The 13,396-nt window shown below is 52.2% G+C and overlaps 1 protein-coding gene across 1 annotated transcript in view; it reads left to right on the top strand.

Annotated features, from left to right (window-relative positions):
• The window catches only part of SYP (synaptophysin), a 39,394-nt gene extending 26,206 nt beyond the window's left edge, over nucleotides 1–13,188 (top strand). The window contains exons 2-8 of the mRNA XM_050775696.1: nucleotides 1,036–1,080; nucleotides 2,217–2,282; nucleotides 3,398–3,522; nucleotides 6,560–6,755; nucleotides 7,477–7,668; nucleotides 9,208–9,538; nucleotides 11,717–13,188. Of these exons, the coding sequence (XP_050631653.1) occupies nucleotides 1,045–1,080; nucleotides 2,217–2,282; nucleotides 3,398–3,522; nucleotides 6,560–6,755; nucleotides 7,477–7,668; nucleotides 9,208–9,534 (942 nt within the window). The 5' untranslated portion in view covers nucleotides 1,036–1,044 and the 3' untranslated portion in view covers nucleotides 9,535–9,538; nucleotides 11,717–13,188. The remainder of the gene's footprint in view (nucleotides 1–1,035; nucleotides 1,081–2,216; nucleotides 2,283–3,397; nucleotides 3,523–6,559; nucleotides 6,756–7,476; nucleotides 7,669–9,207; nucleotides 9,539–11,716) is intronic.
• Nucleotides 13,189–13,396: the final 208 nt, after the last annotated feature.

Genomic DNA, 13,396 nt, shown 5'->3' with positions numbered 1-13,396 from the left:
TATTGTTTTTGAGATGGAGTCTCGCTCTGTTACCCAGGCTGGAGTGCAGTGGTGCGATCTCGCCTCAGTGCAACCTCTGCCTCCTGGGTTCAAGCGATTCTCCCGCCTCAGCCTCCCAAGTAGCTGGGATTACAGGCGCCTGCCACCACAGCCAGCTAATTTTTGTATTTTTACTAGAGATGGGGTTTCACCGTGTTGGCCAGGCTGGTCTCAAACTCCTGAGCTCAAGTGATCCACCTGTCTCAGCCTCCCAAAGTGCTGGGATTGCAGGCATGAGCCACCGCACCTGGCCGAAGTTGAGCATCTTAAGCCCCAACTGTATTTTGGGTTTTGTATCATAGCCATCACTGTTGACCTTGATGGGCCTAGTTTTAGTTGCAGGAAGGAGGGTTATTCCAATTAAGAGAGAGCTAAGGAATAAATAGCAGGTAAAGTGGTAGAGTTAGAGTAGGCATTAATTTGACAAAGAGGAAGAGAGAAATAAGGGAGATGGTTAGCTGGGGGAAGGAGAGAGTTTCAGGGTATGCTTCAAATGCAGACTACGAAAAAGGAAGCTGGAAGACCTTGAACCGTGTTTAAACTGCAGGGACTCTGGGCACTGCCAGCTAGTAGCTGGCTGACCTTGTGAGAGTCACTTAAGCTCTCTGGGGAATCATTTTCCTCATCTGTAAAAACGGCGGAATAGTCCCTAAGACATAGGACTTTTGTAAGCATTAAATGAGTGAACACGTTTAACAAACTCAGAAAAGGGCCTGGCAAAGTTGTCACATTGTAGGACCGAACGGGGAGGTATCCTCTCCCGAGCCCTCGAGCTGTGTTTTCCCAAGGCATATTCCAGCACGCTCTCGCGGCTCCAGTCTCCCGGCCGGAATGGCTGCCGGTGAGACTGGGGTACAACGCTCTGTGCGCAGGCGCGTTGCGGGCTAGGAGGGGGCGCGAGGGGCGGGGCTGCAGCCGCCTGGGCTGTTCCAACGAGCGCGCGCCGCCCCCGCCGCGCCCCGCGCCGCCCTTGCTAGCCGGCGCCTCCCGCCCCCTGCATTGCTGATGCTGCTGCTGGCAGACATGGACGTGGTGAATCAGGTACGCGCTCCAGCACCGTGGACAGAGCCTGCCGCTGCCCGGCTGCCAGGGCCGGGTCGCTCAGGCCCGCCGACTCTGGGAGGTGGTGGCCAGGGTCTGGCAGCGGAGACCCGGTCCCCGGCGCTGGGGCTGGGGTCTGCGGCAGGTGAAGGGGAGGAAAGGGGAGGTGGAGGAAAGGAGTGCGCTCTTTGCCGCAGCGAGGGCCGTCCTCACTGCCGCAGCAGGGGCCCCGGAGTCCAGTTCATTACTGGCGACCGCGAGGGGAGGAACAGGGGCCCGGGGGCTGGAGTGAGGGCAAGGGACAAGGGGAGGGGAGAGTGGAAGGAAGATGGGGGGTGCTGCGGATAAGCTAGGAAATAGAGCGACAGAAGGTGTGGGGGCGGGGGTGGGGGAGAGGACTGGCACCCGCCCCTCCCAAACAGAGATTGTACCCCCATAGGCGACCACCCCTTCCCCCAGAGCACACCTAGGGGACAATCTGGTTTTACTCCTTCCAAAACCCCCAGTCTCCTCACCTCCAGCACATAGCGACTGAAGCCATGTCCCAGCCCTCCCCCACCTTAATCAGTCCAGACCCTCTCCGCCATCTCTCTCTTCGCCACCTCAGAAACTCACCCCCAATCAGTCCCAACCCTTCCCCATCCCCATCACCTCAGACCTCCACCATCACTGCCATCTGACACACCTTTACCGCTGCAGACCCTTCCCCCACCTGAGCCAAACCGACTCCTGCCCTGTTATGACTCACCTTCACCATCACAATCCCCCACCAGAATGCACCCCACTCCATCCCCATTCTCCACCCGAACCCCTTCCCTATCTGACTCGCCTTTATGTTTCAGACCTGCTCCCCCTCCTTAACTAGTCCTGACCTCATCCCCATCTCCCTCACCCCCGACCTCCTCTGCCATCTGACTCACCATCTCTTCAGACCTTCCCACCAGTCCTTGGACCCCGGGAGTCTTTTCTCAGAGACCCTGGGGCTCACACCTTCCCCAAGGTGTCACTTTCTCCTTTTCACCCCCTCCCTGAGGTCACATGCTCCATCCCCAGGGGTCATTGATAGGCAGCCTTGCCACTCACCTCCCTCTCTACCTCCAACAACCCCACCCCTTCCCCACTGTTTCTCTCCTCAGCTGGTGGCTGGGGGTCAGTTCCGGGTGGTCAAGGAGCCCCTCGGCTTTGTGAAGGTGCTGCAATGGGTGAGTGTGGTCTGGGCTGTTGGGGGAGAGTACAAGGAGAGAGGGAGGTCATGGGGTCCAGAAGAGCAGGGGTGGAGTAGGGACGGATAGCCAGAGATGAGTGTGGGGGTTGTAGGGAATGGGGGAATTAGACTCCAGGTTGAGGTTTCAGGGGTTTGAAGCCAGAAAACAGATGAGCTGTGACGTCACATAGGGTTGAGGGTACCCCCGTTGTGAAGTGGGAGATTGTGACGTCCTACCTCCTCTCCTGAAGTGAGGGAGGGGTGGGGGAGGTGGAGCCTGTAGCAGATGCTGGGTGAGCTATGCAAAGCCAGAGAAACCCAGAGACAGTGAAGGTGACAGAGAGAATGAGGGACAGGGAATGATAAAGACAGAGATGGAAATACTGAGGAAAATAAAGAAATATGGAGATGAGAAGAGATACAGAGATAACGAGAAGAGACAAACAGAAACAAAGAAAAGGGAGACACAGAAAACAGATGCAAAGAGAAACAGACGCAGGGAGAGAGGCAGGAAAACAGGGTGGGGGAGAAAGAGACACTCAGAAAAAAAGAGACACCAACACACAGGGAGGCAAGAGGGAGACAGAGAGAGAGCCATCCAGAGACCGAGTGAGAGACAGGACAGAAAGACAGAGACAAACAGACCCAGAAACAGAAAGACACAGACATACAGGCATACACTTACACAGACAGAAAAAAGAGATAAAAAGAGACACCAAGAGATCAGACAGGCAGAGGCAGAGAGGATCAGAGACACAGAGAGACAAAGAGACATCTGAGAAAGACAAAGACACATAGAGAAACAGAGATACTGAGAGAAACAGAGACACAGTGAGATACACAGAGAACAACAGAGACCAACAGAGAAGAGGGAAGTCAGCATGGCGAGGCAGAGACAGAGAGAGACACAAAGAGAGAGAGAAACAGGAAGAGACAGCCATACCCTTGTAATCAGCTTGTCCTTGGTCCCGATGAGCCCTGATTAGGGGTTGGGGGTGGGGACTGCTCCATCTGCTGCTGCCTGTGCTGGGCCCCCAGTCTGTCCAGAGGAGGGCACCTCCCTCCCACATGCACACAGGTTCACTGTGGCCATCCCCATCCCTGCTGCCCAAGGTCTTCGCCATCTTCGCCTTTGCCACATGCGGCAGCTACAGTGGGGAGCTCCAGCTGAGCGTGGATTGTGCCAACAAGACCGAGAGTGACCTCAGCATCGAGGTCGAGTTCGAGTACCCCTTCAGGTGTGCTCCCACCCTGGGATCCCAACAGACCTGGGAGAGGAAGGGGCAGGGTGGAACCGGCCAATACCTCCCCCGCAAGTAGCTCTTGCCCAGCTCCCACCTCAAGAGACCACATCCACTGGGATCACTGAGCACCTGCCTTGTACCCGGCACTGCTCTGGACTCTAGGACTATGTGGTGAGCAAGGCAGACATAGGCTGTGGCCCTCTGGCTCTGTTCCAGCGAAGGGGTAAAGGACAGGCAATAAATAAGATACAAAAATAAAAGACAGGTGTATATACATACCTTAACCCGGTAGGTACTCAATTAATGTTAGCCAATATTATTATTTAATCCCCATTCATTCATTCTATATACATTTTTGAGAACTTATTGTATATCTGGTACTCCTCAAAGTGCTGGGAGCACGATAGTAACTAAAACAGACCCAACTCCCGCCAGGCGCAGTGGCTCACGCCTGTAATCCCAGCACTTTCGGAGGCCGAGGCAGGTGGATCACCTGAGGTCGGGAGTTTGAGACCAGCCTGACCAACATGGAGAAACCCCGTCTCTACTAAAAATACAAAATTAGCCAGGCATGATGGTGCATGTCTGTAATCCCGGCTACTCAGGAGGCTGAGGCAGGAGAATCACTTGAACCTGGGAGCCTAAATCGCGCCATTGCACTCCATCCTGGGCAACAAGAGCGAAACTCCATCTCAAAAAAAAAAAAAACAGACCCAACTCCCTACCTTTATGGAGCCTAGATTATAACAAATAAATTAACAAAGAGGATAATAGCAGACTGAGAGAAACTCAAGGAGGGGATCCTCATGTAGGGTTTTATGGTAGAGAATAATGAGGGGCACTGCTTAGATATAGGGAAAAATTAAACCCAGTTAAACAATTCTGACATTTATTGAGCTCACACTGTGTGCCAGGCACTACACTGGGTGCTAGGTGCACAAGAATGAGCACAGCTGGCATGGGCGCTACCCTCACAATGATGTCTACCTCCTGCAGGGTGGGACAATCGAGACCCACAGACACAATCCCTGCACAGGTTTCTGAGACTCCTCCACTATTTGGCCAAATTATATAACCACTCTGGGTCTCAATTTCCTTATCTGTAAAAAGGAATACTAATAATATCTACCTCACAGGGTTGTGGTTAGCATTCAATGAGTTAATACTCATCAGGTGCTTAGCACAGTGCCTGGCACACAATAAGTGCTCCATCAGTGTTTGTTCGATAAGTAAAATAAATTTAAGGAACTCAGGAAAGAGGACAGGGATTGAGTTGGAAACTGGGGGTCTTCGAGCACTAAGGGTAAATGTAGGCTCAAGAGATCACCCAGTGGGGGGGATGGAAGAGTGAAAATAGAAGAAAACCTAGCACAGGCCCTGAGCAATGATGGAAAAGAGAGGAGGTGCCGGGAAAGTGTGGCCTGAGAGGCAGGGGGCAGCCAGGTATCCATGGGTTCACAGAGGCAAGGGAGAGAAGAGTTTGGGGAAGGAGGGGGAGCTGGCAGCATGGGACACTGCTTAGAGCCGGCCCTTTGGGGATCCACAAGACCTCAACCATCCCCTGTGCCCCCTCCCTACACCTCCCATGTCTAGAACTTTGGGTCCTAAGGCTTTAACCCACAAGTCCCCCAGAAAAAGAGGCTTGGCCCTGGGTCCCCCTGAGCAAATCTCTCCCAAACTGCCCTAATACCCAAGGACCTGTCATTCCCTCTTATGGACCTCCTCTCCTGACCCAGCCCACTAGAAACAGAAACTCAAACCCAGATGCAACTCCTAGCTCCATCACTTATGAGCTGTACAACTTTGGGCAAGTAACAACCTTGCTAAGCCTCTGTTTGTTCATCTGTAAAAAGGGTATAATAAAGCCTGCTTTAGAGAATTGCTGGAGGCTGTCATTAAATGAGACAATTATGTAAACTGCTTAGTAGGTGATTAATAAGTGCAAGCCTCTTCCCTCAGGGCCTTTGCTACACAAAGGCATTGGCACCATTTGCTCAATCTCAGGATCCTGGCCTCCAATCTGAGACCGTGCTCCAGTACTTCTCCCCACAGACATTTTCTCTCTACAACCCCCACTTTTCTTCCATCACACCACAGGAAAGGCCTTAGTCCCAGGACACCTCCCCTCTTCCCTCACATACACACACCCTGTTCCAGGATCCCTTTACCCTCCTTTCTTTCTGTCTGTCTTTTCCTGTTGTGTAGTTGCTGGGCTCTCCTCTGCTATGCATACATTTTTTTCTCTAGGGGACCTGAACTGGGGTGGGAGAGGAAAGTCAACATGAGGAAGGGAGGAAACAAGGTTCAGATCCCAACTCTGACATTCCCTTGCCAGCTGTGTGACTTTAGGCAAGTTAATGTACTTCCCCAAGCCTCTGTTTCCGCCTCTGTACATTTCATTTGATAAACATTTCTTGAGTGCCTGCTAGGTGCCAGCACTGTTCCAGGGCCTGGAGATACAGTGGTGAAAATAGAGGAATAAGCCCCACCCTCTTGTAGTTACAGCAAAAAACAAGATTAAAAAAAATAAAATATCTGGTATGTCAGATGGGTACCACTACTATCGAGAAAAGTGGAGCAAGGAAGCCAGGCTAAGGAGTGCTGGTTGTGAGAATGTTTCCATTTAATTTTAAGTAGGGAGATCAGGGAAGGTCTCAATGAGAAGGTGACAGTTGAGCAAAGCTTCAAGGAGATGAGGGAGTAAGACCCGAAGCTATCTAGGGGGAAAGCATTCCCGGCAAAGGGAACAGCCAGTACAAACAAAGATCCTGGGGAGGGAGGATGCCTGGCAAGTTCTAGAAATAATCGAGAGACCAGAGTGCTTGGGTTGGAGTGAAGGATGAATAACACCTATCTCACCAGGATGTTTTGAGCAATCAGTGAAATGTGACTGGTACATAGTAGGTGCTCGATGAATGGTTATTTCCTCCTCTTCCTGGGGCCTTGTCAGAATCGGGGGTACCCATGATTGGGCTGGAGGGTTGAGGGGGTTCTTAGGGGCTGGGCCACACCTGCCCACCTCTGTTTGCAGGCTGCACCAAGTGTACTTTGATGCACCCACCTGCCGAGGGGGCACCACCAAGGTCTTCTTAGTTGGGGACTACTCCTCGTCAGCCGAATTCTTTGTCACCGTGGCTGTGTTTGCCTTCCTCTACTCCATGGGGGCTCTGGCCACCTACATCTTCCTGCAGAACAAGTACCGAGAGAATAACAAAGGGCCCATGCTGGTGAGTCCCCACAACCACTTGCATGTAGCGACCATGGGGACACGGAACCTCAGGGACACAGCCATGCTCACAGACCACACCAAATCCCAGACAGGCCCATAGGCACACAGCCACCATAACAGCCACACATATAGCTGCCGCTGCTATTAATCCACACCAGGCATCAGGGACACAGAGTCATAGAGTCACAGAGACATACAGCCCATGCAGAATCCCAGACAGGCCCACACCTGAGAACCTTCCTGCTCTCACACAACCACACAGCCTAGATCAAAGGAAGAGGCCCACAGAGGTTCACTGTGACAGTCATGCCTGTCATCATGCCACACCGACACACTGATTCCTACACTGCTGTACTCACACACCCTCAGCCTAGACACAAAATGACAAAAATTCCCACATGCAGACAAAAGTGGAAAGACACATTACTTTCCACAGATTCGGAAATCATCCCACAGAGTTCCCCTCCCCCCAACACCCACAGCCACATATCACAATCACACTCCCACATCCTCTGTGTCATGTACACACACAAGCTCAAGCTGGGAGGGCCACCTTCAGGTGAAAGTGCTGTGGGCTTGAGAGCTGAAAAGGCAGGGGAGAGACAGGCCTCTTCTGGGGGTCTCTTCCCCAAAGAAAGCCTGTGATCCGAGGAGGCCCCAGGGCCTAGCGTGAAGCAGTCCACTCACAGTGCCGTCTTCCTCACCCCTGCCTGCCTTAGGACTTTCTGGCCACGGCTGTGTTTGCCTTCATGTGGCTAGTTAGCTCATCGGCATGGGCCAAGGGGCTGTCAGATGTGAAGATGGCCACAGACCCAGAGAACATTATCAAGGAGATGCCCGTCTGCCGCCAGACAGGGAACACATGCAAGGAACTGAGAGACCCTGTGACCTCGGGACTCAACACCTCGGTGGTAAGCCCTAAGTGCTGGCTGGAGGAGGGAGAGTGGAAAACAGTACAGTCCGGCATGGGGAGTAGTGGAGTGGGAGAATAAGAGGAGAGTCAGGGGAGATCCAAGGGGTGTCCCTGGAGAACACATGCCAACAACAACATTGAAGGATGAGCTAGCAATTGTAACCACTGTGACACCACAGACTGTCCCCAAAGGGGGAACATGACAGCTTCTGTCCAGATTAGGTTTGGGAGACCTGGATCCCAGATCCAGCCTAGACATGTAGAATTTCTGGCAACTCAGCACCCTCTCGGGACCTCAGTTTCCTCATGTGCAAAACGAAGGAAAAACTTGAAATGTTTCCCCACTTGGATGCCCCCTGCTGGCTGGAGTCAGACTGTCTGCGCTCAAATCCCAGCTCTACCTCTTGCAAACTCCCTGACCTGAAACTAGCCACAGCCTCTCAGGGTTCAGTTGAGCATGTATAATAGAAAACTAATAATGGGTCTTGCTCCAAAGTTGAGTATTTAGTGAACTAATAATACGGAGTGCTCAGAAAAGGGCCTAGCACAAGGTAAGTCGTATACAAGGATTACAGATGCTAAGATTACAACTTTTCTTTCCTGTCACTTGCTGGATGTGAGACTTCAGGTAACTTAGCCTCTAGGGCCTCAGTTTCCTCAACTATAAAATGGAGATAGTATTTCCTGCCCAAAACTGAATTTTAAGTAAACTTATAACATGTAAAGCTCTTAGAAGAGGGCATGGCATATAGGAAAAGATACATAAAGTGTTTTATGTCTTAAAATTACTTTATGTGGTCGGGCGCAGTGGCTCACGCCTGTAATCCCAGCACTTTGGGAGGCCAAGGCAGGCAGATCACCTGAGGTCGGGAGTTCAAGACCAGCCTGACCAAAATAGGGAAACCCCATCTCTACTAAAAATACAAAATTAGCCGAGTGTGGTGGCGCATGCCTGTAATCCCAGCTACTCGGGAGGCTGAGGCAGGAGAATTGCTTGAACCCAGGAGGCGAAGGTTGCGGTGAGCCGAGATCGTGCCACTGCACTCCAGTCTGGGCAACAAGAGCGAAACTCCATCTCAAAAAAAAAAAAAAATTATGCAAGTTTCATATATTTTATACATGTACACTTATACATATATTTATATCTACATGTATGTATTTAGATGCATGTTAGTGGTATAGTTATATTTAATAAGTTTGTATCCTTACATTTTACTATGAATATATTACAAATTTACATTTTATACATGCATAAGCGTGTATATAATGTGCATATGTGCAAATATGTAAATAATTGTATATGTAATACTGATAGATCGCAGCATCCCCAGGACTCCAAATTCTTCTAACATGCCCTCCCCGCCAGAGGTGATTTTTCTGCACATCGATGTTCTCGCACTGGGACTCAGAGAGTCTGGGTTTCAGAAACCCCCCACCCTGCGGAGCCTATGGATTCATTCCCCGCATGCTCATTCCTGCACGCAGGACCGCCAAGGCAATGGGCGGGGTACCACAGCCGAGCCTTGTCTCCCTGCAGGTGTTCGGCTTCCTGAACCTGGTGCTCTGGGTCGGCAACCTGTGGTTCGTGTTTAAGGAGACAGGCTGGGCCGCCCCGTTCCTGCGCGCGCCTCCCGGCGCCCCCGAGAAACAACCGGCACCCGGGGACGCCTACGGAGATGCGGGCTACGGGCAGGGCCCCGGCGGGTACGGGCCCCAGGATTCCTACGGGCCTCAGGGCGGCTACCAGCCTGACTACGGTCAACCAGCCGGCGGCGGTGGCGGTGGGTACGGGCCTCAGGGCGACTATGGGCAGCAAGGCTACGGCCCGCAGGGTGCACCCACCTCCTTCTCCAATCAGATGTAGTCTGGTGAGTGACCGGCGAGCGGTGCAGCCAAGGAGGGTACAAGAAAGGAGACGAGCGGGTCAGTGAACCAATAAGAGTCAGGGGTAAAGAGTACGTAAGGCGTTTACTGGGGCAAGTAAGGACTGAAGTTTGAAGGAGGCAATCAAGAGGCAGAGCTACCTGCTAAGAGCTGAAAAACTAGCCAATGAATGGAGAAAAGAAGAACGGTGCTTCAAGATGGACAGAACGAAGAGCCAATAGGAGGGAGGTAGAAGTGCAACTCCGGGGAAAGGCGGGGGGAGAGAAGCAGAGCAACCAATAAAGGGAGGGAATATCGGGGGACTTGCGCAATGGCAAGTCAGCGGAGCGCAAGAGTCACAGAAGCGACGAGGAGGTGGGTCTTAGAGGTGACTGATAAGCCAATAGGTGATAAGGCCAATAGATGGTGAGGGTAAATGGGCGTGGATCTTGAAGGTCAGACGAGCTCACCAATCCGGGAGGAGGGGACAGATCTGCCGCCTCTCCCCAACGCTCAAGGGGAGGGAAGTAGTGTGGATCTTCAAAGGAGGAAGAGGGACCGGGTGGGGTCCTGGAAAGGCTTGCCAGCCTTCTTACTGGGCCTTAAAAGAGAAGTGAGGGTCAGGCTCGGTGGCTCACGCCTGTAATCCCAGCACTTTAGGAGACCGAGGCGGGCGGATCGCTTGAGTCCAGGAGTTCGAGACCAGCCTGGGCAACATGATGAAACCCCACCTCTACAAAAAATACAAAAATTAGCTGGGCGTGGTGGCATGCATCTGTCCCATCTACTTGGGAGGCTGAAGTGGGAGGATCACTTGAGCCTAGGAAGTTGAGGCTGCCGTGAACTATGATCCTGCCACTGCACTCCAGCCTGGCAACAGAGCGAGACTCTGTCTCAAAAAAAAAAAAAGAAAAGAAAGAAAAGAAATAAGAAAAGAAAAGAGAGAGGCCAGGCGAGGTGGCTCATGCCTGTAATCCCAGCACTTTGGGAGGCCAAGGTGGGCGGATCACCTGAGGTTAGGAGTTCAAGACTAGCCTGGCCAACATGGTGAAACCCCGTCTCTACTAAAAATATAAAAATTATTTTTAATTTTTATATTAAAATTAAATATTTTAATTTTAGACGTGGTGGCGCACGTCTGTAGTTCCAGCTACCCTGGAGGCTGAGGCAGGAAAATAGCTTGAACCTGGGAGGCGGAGGTTCCAGTGAGTTTAGATTGTGCCACTGCACTCCAGCCTGGGCGACAGAGCGAGACTCTGTCTCAAAAAAAGAAAAAGAAAAAGAAAAAGAGAAGTGAGATTTCCCTCAGATAGGAGGGAGGATGTAGGGGAGGAAAGGCAGAAGGAAAAGGCTAGGGGGTGGCGTGAAGTCGGGGGAGGCAGAAGGTGGCAATACTTGGAGGTAGCCTCTGACACTGGGTTAGCCAGGATGGAAAGGGCATCCCATATCTAATTCATCAAAAAATCCTGTTGGTCCTACCTTCAAAAAATATATCCATCATCTTCCACTGTCATCTCTCCCGGACCTCTTCTCAGGTCTCCATTTCCATTCTGTTCTACTCATAGCATCTGGAGGGATTCTGTTAAATCCTAAATTAGGCCACAGTCCTCCTGTGCAGAACTCTGCCCTGTCGCAGGCTGGGCGTGGTAGCTCATGCCTGTAATCCTAGTACTTTGGGAGTGCTAGACTTGAACTCCTGGGCTCAGGCAATCCTCCCACCTCAGCCTCCCAAGTAGCTGAGACTATAAGTGTGAGCGACCATGCCCACCTCACTTTGTTTTTTTCATTTCTTATTGTCACCCTGTGTTATACGATATAATCCACTCATGCATCATGTTCGCTGTGTGAAGTCTATCTCCCCCTGCTACAATATAAGCTGCAGAAAGACAGGGATCTTTGTTTTGCTCAATATAGTTTAGCACAAATGGCTAGAACAGTACCTGTCAAGGGACTACTTTTTTGGTTGGGGGAGGGAGACTGTAATCTCTTTGGTACCTAACCCAGTGGGGGCAAGGTCAGGTATATCTTCTCAGTAGAGGCAGCTGGGATGAAGTTGTCTCCAGCAATATAAGTGAAAGAAGAAAAGACATAAAGCCAGGAAAAAGGCATAACAGCCCAACCCCTATCTGAGGGCGCCACCCATGTCGGACCCCCTCTCCTTTCTGTGTCTTTTGTCTCTACAGGTCAGTGAAGCCCAGGAGGACCCATGAGGGGGCAAGAGCTCAGGAGAAGGCCTGCCCCCCTTCCCACCCTTACACCCTAGGTCTCCACCCCTCAAGCCAGGAGACCCTAACTGTCTTTGTTGTTTATATATATATATATTATATATAAATATCTATTTATCTGTCTGAGCCCTGCCCTCACTCTACTCCCCTCATGCACTAGGTGCCCAGTCTTGAGTGGGCCTCCTCTCTTACCCCTGTCCCTTTCCCTGCATCCCTTGGCCCCTCTCTGTTTACCCTCCCTGTCCCTTGAGGTTAGGGGGATCTGAAAGGACAGGGAGAGAACAGACCTCGGCTGTGTGGGGAGGGTGGGTGTGGCTTCAGACTCTCTCTTCTCTCCCCCTCCCCTCCTCCCAGCTCTGGCCTTGGTTCCTCCAGCAATGCCTGCCTGAACAAAGGCCATTAGGGAAATCCAACTCCAGGGTGAGAGAAAGGCAGAGATTGGGGGGGCTTCAGGTAGAGAGAACATTTTGGACCCAAGGTGGTCTTGGAGAGGAGCTGTGGAGTGGAGGGGTCGGCAGGGAGGTTGGGTTCCAGACAGAGTGGATCTGGAGTCTGAAGGAGAGGAGTGCGCTAGAGCATTCTGGGGTGGGGCTTGGAAGGACGCTGAGGGCAGGGTTCTAGAAGGGGCGGGGCTTTGAGCGAGGCAGAATGGTGGGCTCCAGAGTAGGTGGGTCTTGGACTGGGACCAGAGCCTATGGAAAGGGTGTGGCTTGGAACATTTGGGAGACTGAGCTTGATTATAAAGGGGACAGATCTTGAGCAAGGCAAGAAGTGGGATTCAGGAATGGGCCAAACCAGGGTTCTAGACAGGGTGGGGCTTAGAATGGAGCTTCCATGGTGGTTTCAGAAAGGGCAGCCCCTCCCCATGGTGCAGTGAAGAAAATGTTTTACAGTGGCTGGGTTTGGGCAGTGGAGAGGGGACTTGGATAGGAGCTTCCAGATGGGTTTTGTTAGGGATGGAGGAGAATGGCTCTGGCTACAGCTTGAGATGGAAGTGGCCTGAGAAGAGCCAAGTGATATGGCTTGTAGGGTGAGGTGTGGGATCCAGAGAGAAGCTCCCCACCACACACACCCTTCCCCACTCCTGTGATGAAACAGCTAGGTTAATCAGAGGACAGAACCAACGGGTCTGTGGGGCTGGCCCACCCCTCTTCCCCCTTCCCCTGCCCCCTCCCTCCCTCCACACCTCCATCTCTCCTGGGGTGGTTGGAGGCCCGGTCTGGAGCCCCTATCCTGCACCCTCTGCTGTGTCTGTGATGTCAGTAGTGCCTGTGATCGTGTGTTGCCATTTTGTCTGGCTGTGGCCCCTCCTTCTCCCCTCCAGACCCCTACCCTTTCCCAAACCCTTCGGTATTGTTTGAAGAACCCCCCCCTCCCCAAGGAAGAACAAATATGATTCTCCTCTCCCAAATAAACTCCTTAACCACCTAGTCTACCCGGCTCTGGTTTCTCAGTGTGTCTTTTTCGGGTGCCGGGGAGGGGGTCAGCCAGGGAAGAAAGGAGGGAGAGGTTGTGAGAACAAGCTCCGCCCGGACCTACCGACCGCAGTTCAGCTCGCTGCACCATTTCAGGCCCCTTCAAAAGTGTGAGGCAGAGCGGCATCCTCTAGAAAGCCTCTCCTGCGGATCACTCTGTCAC

The sequence above is a fragment of the Macaca thibetana genome, chromosome X, assembly GCF_024542745.1.
Source record: "Macaca thibetana thibetana isolate TM-01 chromosome X, ASM2454274v1, whole genome shotgun sequence".
In the NCBI taxonomy this organism is placed as follows: Eukaryota; Metazoa; Chordata; class Mammalia; order Primates; family Cercopithecidae; genus Macaca; species Macaca thibetana.
The sequence above is the reverse complement of the archived record's forward strand: the minus strand, read 5'-3'. Positions and strand labels throughout refer to the sequence as shown.